Below are 15,514 nucleotides of genomic sequence, written 5' to 3' on the forward strand. Positions count from 1 at the left end.
TCCTGCTGTCAGCCCCAGCTTCTGCCAACTTAGCAGTTCAAAAACATGCAAACGTGAGTAGATCAATAGGTACCGCTCCGACGGGAAGGTAATGGCACTCCATGCAGTCATGTTGGCCACATGACCTTGGAGGTGTCTACCAATAACGCCGGCTCTTTGGCTTAGAAATGGAGATGAGCACCAACCCCCAGAGTCAGACACAACTAGACTTAATATCAGGGGAAAACCTTTACCTTTACCTAATCGGGGCACTGTGAAGTTGTAATGTTTATGCTGGCTGCTTTTATGTTATTGTTTTGCACTTTTTGTATTTTGCATGTTGCACCTTGAGTTCTTTGTGAGTCCCTCTGGGAGATGGTGGCGGGGTATAAAAACATTTATTATTGTTGTTGTTATTATTATTATTATTACGCCGATCCACTGGAAGAAAAGGTATCATTATTTCTGTCACCCACGTGGACAATATTTTGGATTTTTTGAGTGTGTAAAGGTAAAGGTTTTCCCCTGATATTCAGTCTAGTCGTGTCTGACTCTGGGGGTTGGTGCTCAGCTGAATTGAAGAGCCAGCGTTGTCCATAGACGCCTCCAAGATCATGTGGCTGGCACGACTGCATGGAGCGCCGTTACCTCCGCACCGGAGCAGTACCTATTGATCTACTCACATTTGCATGTTTTCGAACTGCTAGGTTGGCAGAAACTGGGGCTAACAGCGGGAGCTCACCCCGCTCCCCGGATTCGAACCACCGACCTTTCGGTCAGCAAGTTGAGCAGCTCAGCGGTTTAAGGTATAGTGTGTAGTGGACTATTTATCTCAGGAGGACCCATCTAGATTGATCTCTTAATGCAGTTCAAAGCTAGCTTCAAACTCTGTCAGCCAAGCAACAAACTCCCACAAACGTGTGCGAAAGAAAGGCCTTAATGTGCACCAGGGTTTTTATGGTTTGTGTGATCTTCAGAGAGGAGAGGAAGGGAGAGGAAGGGAGGAGGCATCCCACGGCGCTGCCCGGCTCCCACGGTTCGGACTGCAACCCGAAATCGGGTTGCAGTCCGAACCGTGGGAGCCGGGCAGCGCCGTGGGATGCCTCTAGCTTTCCTCCTTTCTCGCGTGACCCTTTCAGGCTCCGCCCAATGCGATCCCTTTAACTCTTCCTTCTCCCACTGAAGCCAGGGAAGCGATACAGGCAAACCTCAAAAGCGGATCTTATATATCTTTTTTTTTTGTCGGGGAGAGATGATCCGACTCATTATTGTTACGCGGATGTGAAGTGAAGCCTTAGCTATTGAATGTCAGGGTGATTAGACTATTTTTTTCTGGACCACCCTTTGCCCAATCCAAAAGATGGGTGCCAACTTGCCACGTGAAAGTATCGGGCTGCGTTTTCACCTTCGGATCAATCCCGTGCTCCCCCTGCTATGGCATCCCGGGAGTTGTAGTTTGCTGAGGCCCCCAGCCTTCTTGTGAAACTATAAATCCCAGGATTCCCTAACATTGAGCCCTGGCATCAAAAGGGGTTAAATAGGGACGCCTACAGGGACGCCTACAGACCGAGTTGGGACTGGAGTCTGGACACGGGTTATTACACGTGGGAATGAGCACCGCTGTTATCACTGGAATGAAGGGGGTTCATTCCCTATTAGATCTGACGGTAGAAAGAACACTATAGTTTCCGCGGTTCGATGAAATCGAATCCTACGAGTTGTAGTTTTCTCTGCCAAAGAATGCTGGTATTATTATTATTATTTATTTACTTACTGTATTTATATACAAAGCGGTTTACAACATAATAATGGTACCTCACCAAACTACAACCCCCAGGATTCCATAGCATGGAGCCATGGGCAGTTAAAGCGGTTTCAAGCTGCCTTCATTCTACAGTGCAGAGCGATGCGTCTGGAGAAGTTGCGCTTCTCTGTGCGTTGTCTTCGGGAGTCAATGCAGACAGGCTCGGGGCCGCCGGCCAAGAACTTGGCACTCTTTGGGGCAACGCCTGGCTGGGAGGAGGAGAGCCCTGGAGAGGAGGATCTGGATTCACCCATCCTAATATATATATATATATACACACAAATGTGCACAGACAGAGACAGACAGGTCTCAGGAACAGTGGATCTTTCGCAACGGTTGCCACTCGACCACCCAAGAAATGGTCGCGGGTGATTTCCCAGATGGTTCAGATATATGTTGTCAAAGGCTTCCATGGGTTGCTGTGAGTTTTCCGGGCTGTACGGCCATGTTCCAGGAGCATTCTCTCCTGACGTTTCGCCCACATCTATGGCAGGCATCCTCCGAGTTTGTGAGGTTTGTTGGAAACTCAGCAACCACCACTCTAACAACCACCATGTCAGACTACACAGAGAATCCACTGGAATCCACAAGCATTTCAACAGAAAGGAGGAAACCATGAACATGAACAATATCTGGCTCCCAGTATTTAAAAAAACTCTAAAATCAGACAGTAAATAAAGAACAACACTCAAAAAAAACAGGAGCATCCCAGACACGAATCAATCAGGGCCAGCTAACACCTCCCAATAAAGGATTCCCCCAAGCAGGAAGCAGCCAGACCTTGAAGCTGTATTCAATGCTAATCAAGGTGGCCAACTGCAACATCCACACATGCCTCAAACAGACTAGAGTTCTTTCTCCCACCCAGGACATGCCACAGGTATATAAACCCCACTTGACTAGTTTCCAGCAAACCTTATAATCTCTGAGGATGCTGGGCATAGATGTGGGTAAAACGCCAGAAGAGAATGCTTCTGGAACAAGGCCATACAGCCAGGAAAATTCACAGCAACCCAAATGAATGTATGGGTTGCTGTGAGTTTTTCGGGCTGTATGGCCATGTTCCAGAAGCATTCTCTCCTGGCGTTTCGCTCACATCTATGGCAGGCATCCTCAGAGGTTGTGAGGTACGTGAGGTTTCACCTATAGCTATGGCAGGCATCCTCAGAGTTTGTGAGATCACAACCTCTGAGTATGCCTGCCATAGATGTGGGCGAAACGTCAGGAGAGAATGCTTCTGGAACAAGGCCATACAGCCCAGAAAATTCACAGCGACCCAGGTCCAGATATAAATCCCCCTTCCTCGATCTTTGAAATCTGGCTCCTTTTTTGGAGGCTCACCAAGAGTTAAACTTAAACCTCCCGAGCTACTTGGTTAATGATTGGGAAGAGGAAACTCTCTGGATGGAGCAATGTTATTTCTCCAGTTAAGGGTAACAAGACAGAGGGAAGTTCTTTCAGGTATATTTTGAGGTGGGGGGAGACACTGCATCCCAGCCTCCCCATGCCATTCATTTAGCGCCTCTCGCCTGGCAGTGGGTCTTTTTTCTCTCTCCAAAAAGGACAAGGGTGCGCCTGTCTCCCAGGGAATCCCTGCTTTCCGACTTTCTTCTTCGTCATCCCTCTCAATGGAGAAAACGCTTCATAAGGGATGCCCTTGTTGGGAGGGAAAACCTAGTCTATTGACTCGGAAGGAAGAGAAAGAAGGAGAGAAAGGCTGGCAGCTCCTGTTCGCATGGCTTTGGTGAAATTGCGGGCACGAGGAAATTGCGGGCAGCCTTTCCCGAAGAAGAAAAAGCACCCACGGCGAGAGAGAAGCGGCAGGAGAGAGCGAGAAAGAAAGAGAGAAAGCGCGAGATGAGGGGAGTCCTGGCAGAGAGAGCAAAGTTGCCTCCATGCCAGGCTGGTGGGCATCGGGAAGACGTGGGCTTGGGGACAGGGACACATCAAGACATACGCCAAGGAATAAAAAATAAATTGCAAGGACTCTACCTTGATCCACAGATCTCATGATGTGGTGATAGTGTACCAGCCGGCACGCGGTTTCTCTCTGCATTTGGGTAATTATATATAATATATTTAATAAAAAATAATATTGTTAACTATAAACAAAGCTGTTATGGTCAAGAGGGGGGAAAGGCCTTCCCTCTCTATCTACAGAGGCGTCTTCTTTCGAGCATCGTCGCCCCTTCCTTCCTATTTTCCTTCTTTCCTTCCTTCTTTCCTTCCTTCTTTCCTTCCTTCTTTCCACCCGCGGTCTCCTTCTCGCGTGGGGCTCCTGCTTTCTTTCTTTCTGTCTGTCTGTCTTCCCTCTGCTCCGCCGCGCTCCGAGTTCCCCGAGAGGGAAAGGCCACTTCCTTCCCGGCGCGGAGTGTTTATAGTCGTTGAATGCTGTAAAATAACGGGATTCCCTCACTGTTTCCTCCTGTTTATGCCCGGCGCCATGGAAACCCTTGGACCGGCTCCATCGCCTCAACGGAGGGCTTTCCTGCAAACTTCCACACGCAGGAATCCATGACGTCGCCCGCCACGGAGCCAAGAGGCGGCCCTGCGGCTTCCCTCGCTCTCTCCCTCTCTCTCAATTTCTCAATTTCTCTCTCTCCTCTGAAACACAAGCGCCCGATTGTTGAGCAGTGCCAAAGAGGGGAAGGAGAGGAGAGAACACACCAGGGCAGGAATGGTTCTTTCTTTCCTTCCTTCTTTCTCTCTTTCTTTCTCCCAGGGACCCAGTCCAGTGCAAGTTGAACGCTTGTTTCCCCTTGGCCTGAAACTTCTTGCCCTTTGGCTCCTTCAGGTCGTTTCTCACTGGGTTTTCTAAGCTGGCCTGGTTCAGGAGAGGTTTGCCATTGCCTTTATCTGAGACCAAGAGAGTGCCACTTGCCCAAAGTTGTTGTTTATTCCTTCAGTCTCTTCCGACTCTTCCTGACCTCATGGACCGGCCAGCCCCTTCAAGGTCAAGACAGTCACTTCAAGGATATCATCCATCCACCTTGCCCTTGGTCAGCCCCTCTTCCTTTTTCCTTCCATTTTCCCCAGCATCATTATTTCTTCAAGCTTTCCTATCTTCTTTATTTTAGCCTCTAATATCCTTCCCTCCAGTGAGCACCCAGGCATTATTTCTTGGAGTATGGACTGGTATGATCTCCTCATGGTCTTCTTACTATGGGGAATAACATTGATTAACTGGCCTTCATTGCCAGTTTGATGTCTCTACTCTTCACTATTTTATCGAGATTGGTCATTGCTCTCCTCCCAAAAAGTAAATGTCTTCTGATTTCCTGGCTGCAGTTTGCGTCTGCAGTAATCTTTGCACCCAAAGTCTACACTGCCTCCACATTTTCTCCCTCTATTTGCCAGTTATCAATCAGTGTGGTTGCCATAATCTTAGTTTTGTTACGTTTAACTTCAAGCCAGCTTTTGCACTTTCTTCTTTCACCTTGGTTATAAGGCTCCTTGACTCCTTCTCACTTTCAGCCATCAGAATCTGCATATCTAAGGTTGTTAATGTTTCTTCCAGCAATTTTAACTCCAGCCTTGGATTCATCAAGCCCCGCATGTCGCATGATGTGTTCTGCTGTCCAAAGTTACCCAGTGGGTTTTCATAGCTGAGTAGGGATTCAGACCCTGCTCTCCAGAGTCATATTTTCTCCCTCCCTTCCTTTCTTTTTAGGCTTTAATTGAAGAGAAAGCTTTCAAAATGTACCTTTCTCCAACACAAATGGAGCATTTGTTTTCCCTCTGCATGAAACTTCTTGTCTTTGTGTGCCTTCAAGTCTTTTCTGATCCATGGTGACCATCATGCAAGATGTGTTCAGGAGAGGTTTGCCATCACCTTTCTCTGAGTCGGAGAGAGTGGCACTTGTCCAGGGTCACCCAGTGAGTTTCCAGAATTGACACAAACCACGGCCTCCAGAGTCATTGTTCGATACCCAGACTACACTATGCTGGTTCCCTTGTCCTGAAACGCATACATGGTGTTTATCACATTATTTGTGTCATTGTCATAACTACCTCTATCAAGCTATGTGTGGCATATTTAATCTAAAAGGGTTAGATCAAATAAACCACACACACAAAAACTATTTCTATTTGTCATTACCGCCAAGGAATTCAAGGCTGTGAGGATGTTTGAGACTTCTCTCTCCATTTTAACAATCTTACAAAATCAGTTAGCCTCTGGGTATCTCCACATGGCACAGTTATACCAGATTCATACCTCTATACCTGCCATGGCTTATTCCATGGGGTCCTGAAATCTGTAGTTTGATGAGGCACCAGCACTCTTTGGCAGAGAAGGCTAAAGACTTTTTAACATTAAAACTCCAATGATTCCATATTATTGAACCATGTTAGATAGGTGCCAAACTGCATCAATTTTACAGTGAAAATGCACTCTTAAGACTGCTCTGATAGAGAGGTCTAGCACATAATTCAGGCAGAAGTCTCAGCTGTCACTCAACAAACCACAAATCCAAGCATTTCCAGAGGATGCAGCAGTAACAGTTAAAACAAGAGAGTGCTGGAAATGTGCAATGTGGCTATGCCTTATGAGGAGAGAATGACTGGTTTCAGGGTGATATTTGTGGTTGAAGGGGGACTTGAAGTTGAGTCTCTAGTCCTAAACTAACACTGGTCATTACGTTGTACTGTTCTCTATGACTCAAGATCTTTTGGCAAGTCTTTACTTTTATGGCCTAAGCTTAAACAAGAATCCCATGTTTAGTTGGCAGTAAGACCCACTGCATTCAATGGGATTTGCTTTCACAGGAGCATAGACCACTGGGCTCACAGTTTTAAATGTACAGGGAAATTAAACCCTGGTTAACCATTTTAAGTGGGACTTAAAATGTGCTGCTGCATTTTTCCCCAGCAGCAATCGAGCTGCTATTACTATATTTCCTTTCTGTTCTAATGTAGTGCTTGTGTCAAGTGAACTAGTTTTCTAGATTGAAGAAGAATTAACTCTTGGGATGAACACCGAGGAGGGGGAAAAGAGAGATTTAAGGAATGTTTCCTTACTGGATATGCTTTTAAGGACAGGAGGATATCAATATCTCTCTCACCATCATTGTATGTGTGTTTTTAAATCGTGTCAGAAGTGACTTGAGAACATACTGCAAGTCGCTTTTGTTGTCAGAGAATTGGCAGTCTACAGAGACGTTGCCTAGGGGATGCCCAGATGTATTGTCAACCTACTGGGAGGTTTCTTTCATATCCCCACAAGCTAGAGCTGACAGATGGGATCTCATCCCATCTCACAGATTTGAACTGGCAGCAGTCCAACCGGCACAAGGTTTTAACCATAGTGCCACCACAGCTTCTATTGTACATGGTGATTTACAAGTAAAGAACAACAAAACAGTTATTTTAAGCACTTATTTTAAGTGTTTTAGAGCATTAAAATTCGATTATCTAAGTCAGGGGTCCCCAAACTAAGGCCCGGGGGCCGGATGCGGCCCTCCAAGGTCATTTACCTGGCCCCCGCCCTCATTTATAATATAATATTTTTATATCAGTTTTAATAATATAGTATATTATATATACATATGATATTGATAATATTATCATGTTATACAATGTAATACTAATAATAATACCATATAAGAATATTAATTACATGTTATATATTACATATAATATTACAGTATAGTGGTATAGTTCAATATGGTAATATGTAATGCCAATATTGTGCTATGCTAATCATATAATATATTGTATGTACATGCAGCTGCTCTGAGTTCCCTTCAGGGTGAGAAGGGTGGGATTTAAATGTAGTAAATTAAAAAATAAATAATTTTAGACTTAGGCTCGCCCACTTGACTTGAAGGCACACAACAACAACAACAACAACAACCCTTATTAACTTGACTATCTCATTGGCCTGATAGGTTTATGTTGGTTAAAATTGTTTTCATTTTAAAATATTTTATTGTTCTTTCATTGTTGTTGTTGTTTTGCACTACAAATAAGACATGTGCAGTGTGCATAGGGATTTGTTCGTATTTCGTTTTCAAATGATAATTTGGCCCCTCAATAGTCTGAAGGATTGTGGACCGGCCCCCTGCTTAAAAAGTTTGAGGACCCCTGATCTAAGTGATCTTGGGAAACCACATTCAAGATCACTTCATGATCCTTAGGGCTTGTACCAGCATATTCCACTCAAACGTAGAGTGTGTAACAGGTAGTTTAAAGGTATATTTTGTGGAAAGGAATCACAGTTCGATGGCAGAACTTGTGATTTGCCTGCAGAATCTTTCAGACTCAATTCTTGGCATTTCCCATCAAAAAGGGTCAAGCAGTGGGTATTTTCCAGTAGCTGCTTGTTATTATGGAGAATAGTTCTTAAAAAAATAGTTTGACCTGATGTGTTTTCATTACTTGATTTAGCATGAATTCTGGACTTGTGTTAGTATCAAAAATTAGCCACACAAAATCAGGTTTTGGCATGCATCCCAAGTGGAGCCAGCATTATGCTATTTGAGCATTGGAATATGACACTGGAGAGTAGAGTTCAAATCCCCACTTCATTATTGTCACCGGGTGAGCATGGACATGCCACACTCTCTCAGCCATAGTCAAAGGCAAACTCCCTCTGAACACAATCTGTCAAGAAAACCCTGTAAGTTCACCTTAGTGTCACTATAAGTCAAAATGACTTAAAGACACACAGCAGCAATATGTCTCCCAAGGCTTTAATATAGATCAAGGGAATTGCTCATGTATATGTAGCATCATAATAACTTTAAAATTATTTAAATAAAATACACATATTAATGGGAGTTTGTATTTGATTATAAATACAGATGTCGAGCCACTCCCTTCCCAATTTCTTTTGGGAAAAATATATTATGATCATGGCCATTTCACAACCATTAATATAAGGTTTAGAGGAAATGTCTTGCATTAATCAAATTGAATTGAAGTGGCTGCCTTAAATGGATATTCTGCAGAGATTATAAAAGCATATAATACACAAAACATACAATTAGCACTCCAGATTTACAGATTTTGCTTATTTGTGCTTTGATTAAAATGTTTTCTCTAGGAATCTCCAGGTTCTCCAGTGCAACTCTATGGCCAACTTTTGGCAGATAGAGAGTTGCATTGATGGATATTGGAGAATATTAGTGATTGCACTGGAGAACCAAGAGATTCTTAAAGAGGTGTTATCTCAGTTAAAACAGCTTTGTTGTCTTTGCAGTTTTTCCACTTTTGTAAGGGTCCTGCACCCCTCACTCCAGTGAAAATGGAGGGCTGATTGTATTGTACAACACTGAGTTGTGCAGAGCAGCTGTTTAATGAGATGGGTGAGATGGCTCTGGTGCAAAAATCCCAGCTCTGCTTTCAGGTTCCCTGGATGGCTTTGGACCACCCAATCTAACTTACTTCATAGGGCAGTTGCAAGAGTACACCGCACTCATTCCTTGAAGGAAGTAGAGGATAGAAATGCAGTGTCTGTGTGCATATGCCTTCAATTCGCCTGTTGACTTATGGTAACCTCATGAATTTTATAGGGTTTTCTTAGGCAAGGAACACTCAGAGACTTTTTTCCCATTTCCTTCCTCTGAAATATAGCCTACAACACCTAGTATTCATTGGTGATCTCCCATTCAAGTCCTAACCAGGGCTGACCCTACTTAGCTTCCAAGATCAGATGGGATCAGGTGTCTTTAGAGGCACTCCTAAAGCTGTCATTCAGCTTGCAAATGGTTGTCAGGGTCAAGGGTGGTCGTGGGAAGGAGCAGAGGATGAGTCATGTACTTTTGCAGAGGAACTTGGATTCCAGCTGCACAAACTGCTGGCTCGCTGGCTGGCTGGCACCAAACAAGACCTTTCCGTCCATCCTCTGCACAGTGCCCAAATCTCATTTTTGGAGTTTTTGCTTCTGGGTTTTGTTGCGGTGGGGTTTGTGTAGTAGCAACTAGGAGCGAGGCAGGGGAAACATGCTGCCCCCTCCTCAGTGGTGTCATTTTTGGACATGGTTAAGTGGAAATGCCCGGGTGCCCAGTGGAGCCGAGTTATGTAACTTAGCCTCTGCTGAACTCTTAAAAAGCTGCACAAGGCATGCAGCATGCGCGAAATTGGGGAGGAAAAGGGAGACCTGGAACGTTGTGAACAAGGATGATGAAAAGGAGGGAAAGAAACATTCCTTTCCAAAATTGGGAGTGGGGGGTTTCAACCCTCTTCCAAACTGTCAGTCATAGTCTCCAAGCTTTTCCAACAGCTTCATAAAGAATGCATAAAATGGATCACTTGGTTATACCTTTACATGTTATAAACATCTTCATATATTTCTTCTGCATAGTTCAACGTGAATCATAGAATAAAGTAAAAGAAGTAAAGGGATCGATTCCCAGCCACATTTTAAATGTTATCTCAAGTTGGAATAGAGTGATACCTTTATTTAAGATGATCTAAAATACCATGGATGGGTTTCAAGACAAGAAAGCCAGTGTGGCGTAGTAATTTGAGTGTTGGACCCTGACTCTAGAGCAGTGTTTCTCAAACTGTGCTCCTTCAGGTGTTTTGGACTTTAGCTCCCAGAAATCCTAACCAACCTATCAACTGTTAGGAATTGTGGGAGCTGAAGTCCAAAACATCTGGGGAAGCACAGTTTGAGAAACACTGCTTTAGAGACCTGAGTTTAAATCCCTGCTTGGCTATGAAACCCATTGGGTTACCCTGAGCATATAACAACAACAACAACAACAACAGTGCCATACAATAGTATTTGAGTTTAAGAATATTTCTTGTGGGTGAGTGTTGAATATAAGGAATTTCCTAACAACAAAATTTTTTATTGCTTAACATGGCCTGCATAAATAGAAGTTTAGTGTCTAGATCTAAGGAAGTCATGCTACTCCTCTATTCTGCCTTGGTCAGACCACATACTGTGTCCAATTCTGGGTACCACAACTTAAGGGAGATGTTGACAAGCTGGAATGCGTCCAGAGGAGGGCAACTCAAATGATCAAGGGTCTGGAGAATAAGTCCTATGAAGAGCAGCTTAAAGAACTGGGCATGTTTAGCCTGCAGAAGAGAAGGCTGAGAGGAGACATGATAGCCATGTATAAATATGTGAAGGGAAGTCATAGAGAAGAGGGAGCAAGCTTGTTTTTTTGCTGCCCTAGAGACTAGGACGTGGAACAATGGCTTTAAACTACAGGAAAGGAGATTCCACCTGAACATTAGGAAGAACTTCTTCACTGTGAGAGCTGTTCAGCAGTGGAACTCTCTGCCTCAGAGTGTGGTGGAGGCTCCGTCTTTGGAAGCTTTTAAGCAGAGGCTAGATGGCCGTCTGTCAGGGGTGTTTTGAATGTGATTGCCCTGCTTCTTGGCAGGGGGTTGGACTGGACGGCCCATGAGGTCTCTTCCAACTCTATTATTCTATGAAGGTACTGGACATCAAGAAAAATCGTGAGAAAATGGTGGCAAAGAGAACTGAATAGGATACTTAATAGGATACTGAAAAGACTGTGTTTCCTAAAGAAGTTTTGCATGCCTTATCTCAATTTTAGATAAAGAAAATATTTTGCTGTGAAAGGCAAGTTGCCCCCATGCTCCTATTTAAATGCACTGACCTTCTTCAAAGTAAACCTGAATTTATCTTGAATTTGTGCCATTTGTGAATATTGCTTATGTGGCTGAGTAAAACTGAATGCACATTCTAGCAAAAAGTTGGTTCACATCATAGAGCCTGATTTTAGATCTCACAACTCTAAGTCACTCACAGTTGAAAAGACCATTGTTTTGAATTTAGCTGTGTAGAAATAAATCAGTCAACAGGTGCCTCTAGAAACAATGGGTGCAATCTAGCCAAAAGTTAAGGAATTTTTAAGTCTCAGGTTTAACTTTCGGCCATGAAATCACTAGATTTCTCTTATTTTCTTTCAAAAATATATTTACTGCCTCTCTGCTGTCACTGTCCTCCAAGTCAGTTATCAAAATATCAACACATCATAAACAGCAGATAAAAAATGCATTAGAGAGAACACAGTAGAATCTCTCTCTCTCTCTCTTTTAAAAAAAGACATTTACATGAGGTTTCCAGAATACCTGTTCGCATCCCTTCATTTATATTGACTATATTGTTGTTGTTTTTATTTTTCCCATGAGGTAGCCTGGTTAGAAATCAAAATGGGGAAAGTGAGAAAGAAATGGATGTAGACAAATGTAGACTGCAATCTCAATTTCACTGAGATGAATGGGACAGCACATTTAAATATACGATCAAAACCTATTGATTTTAATGAGAGGAGAATAATTTCACACACAGAGTAGCACTTTTATTTCTATGGATGAAGAAAGCATATCAGCCAATACGTAATGCTGCATGAAAAACAATCTACCATGATATAGACACTTTGGGAAGCCACAACTGGAAATTCTGCACATTTATTGGTATGTGGCTTGAAATATAGGAGAGCCTGCTGCATGTGACACGATTAAGAGAGGATTTTCCACAAGTGTTTAAAAATGCTCCAAAGGCAATTTGGACATGTATGAACAATCCCTTGTAAAAGTCCTGAAACGGATTTCTATGAAAATGCAGACAATTGTTGTTGTATGTCTCGAAGTCATTTCTGATATATGGTAACCCTTAGGTAATCATATCATAGGATTTTCTGCATTTGAGAGTGTGTGATTCACCCAAGGTCACCCAGTGGAGTTCTACTTCACTGACTACAACTGGGCAGTTGAACTATAAAAGTGACATCACATATGGTTGTCTTGCAATGTCTTTGCTAAAGCATGTCCATCTGGAGGAGGGAATAGTGGGCTAGACTCCTCTCACATTCTTTTCTTCTCTCACATAGTAGTCATATCTCTGTCTCTGTCTCCATTTTTCTCACGCACACACACATGCACATTTCGGAACTATAGAGTATGTTGTTGTACAATGGTAATTGGTAACATCCATGTGGAACAGTGAAGCTGCTCTAGGCTTTAATTTTAATGGAGCTGTCCAAATTGCTGAACTCTATTCAGCAAATTTGTTCAGCTCAATTAAACAGCTCCTTTAAAATTCAGATAAAAATATAGAATTCTCTGCTCTACTGACAAGGAAGTTATGTGCAACCTCTACAAAGGCATCAAATCCTATCAGATCTTGGAAGACCTGGTTGCTACAGTGACACAATGGCTTAAACCCTTGTGCCAGCTGAACTGCTGCCCTGAAGGTCAGCAGTTCGAATCTGCAAGATGGGGTGAGCTCCCATTTGTCAGCCTCAGCTTTCCATGTGGGGATCTGAGAGAAGCCTCCCACAGGATAAGACATCAGCACATCCCCTAGGCAACATCTTTGTAAATGGCCTGATCTCTCACACCAGAAGCAACTTGCAATATGTTCACAATTCGCTTCTGACACAATAAAAAAAGCCCTGTTTAGTTTGGAGACCCCTCATGAATATTAGGCTATATTTCGGAGAAAGGGACTGGCAAAACCGCCTCTGAATATTTCTTTCCTTAGAATCCCCATTGAAATTAATGGAGACACCATAAGGTGACTTGAAGGCACATATACAGTACTCACTCAAGTGATTGCGTGTTACTTGTTTGAACTCTAAGGTTACACTTTTAAAAATAATTACTTCGTTCCAATACTATACTAGAAAGAAGTAGAAAGTTCACTGTGTTCTGGGGCCATTTTTTAAATGGCCAACAATCAATTTCCCCCCACCCCTCAAATTGAAATACACACAGAGTGGTATTCCTCAAAGGAAGAGCAATTATATTTAGTCAGAGGTTTTAAAAAATTTTACATGGATAAGAACAATGTGTTTATAGAACTGCTGAGTTGCCTTTGAACATTAAAAAAAAATCAGTAAACGTTTTTGAAACTTAAATGTTTCATTAATTTAAGAAAATAATTCAAACAGGAAGAAAGAGACAGTGCAGATCCCATTTGATTCCTTCTGACATGTGTGAGAAATTGCTACTAAGGACTGAGTTATAAAAGTGGCATTTCTATAAGATAAGGGGTAACGAGCAGGTGGTATACATATCCTGTGTGTGTGGTGGCAGGTGTGATATTGGCCAGTGATAGAGTGATATTGACCAGAAAGGAAAGTTTAGGACTAGTATAGCAACTACTGGCAATGGTCAGGGACAGGGGGGTCTTATAAACTAACATGTTTCCCATAGTGAATGGAGATTTTGGACTGTCCAGGTGGAAAGTTCTGCCCACACATTCCTTCATTTCAACTGGGAGAATCCCTTTTCTGTGGTTAGGACACTCAATTTGGCTTCACTTAGCCAGGACAGGTTTAAAAATAAATTGTCTTTCCTTAAATAGCTCAAAATCCATCTGCTTCTGAGGGTTCACTTGAGAGAATTTTCCTAAAATATCCCTTTTCCACCAGTGTCTTCTCTCTCTCTTTCTCTCTTTTTCCAAACTGAAAAATGCTGAATCCTGCTACTCAAATCCAACTCCAAAAGGGAAGGCTGGCAAGAGAATGCTGACTTTGTAAGGCTTGTAGCATTCCCCAACCAAGGCTGAACCTGAAAGCTTTCCAAGAGCTCCTGGAGAAGGCCAGCAAGAGAAATGCCTGTCCTCCGCCGGCTCCCGCTCTGCTGCTGAGTTAAACTTTCCTGGTGGAACTTTTTTCTGTTGCTGGCTTCACTACAGGAGACCTGAGAGTGACCATGAATTGGGAAGGAACAAGTTCAGATGTTACATAACCTTCAAGAACTCCAAAGGAGGAGGGGAAGGTGTTTCCCTAGAAACCAGAAGAGTTTTCTATATAGTTATGTATTTCAATTTCTTCTTAATGGAAGGCCAGATACCTCCCTCGCTTTTTTCCTTTCTTTTTTTAGTAACACAAAAATGGATTTTATTTTTGTAGGAGAGAGAAAATAAACCTGGCTATTTATTCCTCCTTCTTTCAAATGTTCCCCTGTCACCAGTTCTCCCAGATGTTGAATTAGCAGATTTCCATCTGCATTGGGTCTCTTGTCCCTGTGGCAGAGGAGGCATGGGTCAATGCAGGACAGAAGGGTCCTGGCTCTTTCGACAAGTATTCCTTCATGGGGCCGGGTCTCTTGTGAGTTGCCCACTGAGGAAGAGACCCTCCTCATTGAACTTTGTGCCACAGTTATAAGAGATGGGGAAAATAACACAATCTTGCAAGAAATTATTCTGTCCAAACTCCACAGAAGTGAGTAGGAGGTACTCAATCAGATTTCATTCAAGCAAATCATTCCAATAGGACAGAGTAATTTTCTCGGCTGAGTGGCTTCCTTTGCTTGGTGCCGGCTGCTACTCGTATGGATTTGATTTGTGATTGGTTGTTAGCAGCTTACAAAGGCAGCATCTAAACCAGGGAATCATGTAGCCATCCAGATTTTGTTGGACTACAATCCCAGCACTTGATGTTACGACCATTCTGGAAAACCCCAGCATTCAATGACATGACAATTGCTAAGGTATGTAGTCCAACAAACTTGAGAGAGGCCACACCTGGCATAAATTAAGCCAGGCTAGGATGCTGGAGCATCTATCCTATTCCACCAGCACACTCAAATAACTACACAATCAAAGTTGCAGGACGTCACAAGCAGAATGTAGATTTCCACTCTGGTGTTAAGAATAGAGAATACATAGCATGAGATTCTGCTTGAAAAATGTCAAGCTAGAACAGGCAGTTTGAAATGGGAGGTGAGGATAAGAAGGGTCCCCAGGCATAGGGGAAAATATTTTCCTTACTCCAAACTGATGATACTGTACACAGC

General features: G+C 43.0%; 1 protein-coding gene across 3 annotated transcripts in view; it reads right to left on the bottom strand.

The window, feature by feature from the left end:
* The window catches only part of nfatc2 (nuclear factor of activated T cells 2), a 169,813-nt gene extending 165,533 nt beyond the window's left edge, over positions 1-4,280 (bottom strand). For all 3 annotated transcript variants that reach the window (XM_008115601.3, XM_016995453.2, XM_016995452.2), the window contains exon 1: positions 3,776-4,280. Coding sequence is in view for 2 of the 3 variants with exons in the window: in XM_016995453.2 (XP_016850942.1) it covers positions 3,776-3,839 (64 nt within the window). In the remaining variant the exon portion in view is untranslated. The remainder of the gene's footprint in view (positions 1-3,775) is intronic.
* Between the last annotated feature and the right edge of the window lie 11,234 nt (positions 4,281-15,514).

This window comes from Anolis carolinensis, chromosome 4, assembly GCF_035594765.1.
Source record: "Anolis carolinensis isolate JA03-04 chromosome 4, rAnoCar3.1.pri, whole genome shotgun sequence".
Lineage (NCBI taxonomy): Eukaryota > Metazoa > Chordata > Lepidosauria > Squamata > Dactyloidae > Anolis > Anolis carolinensis.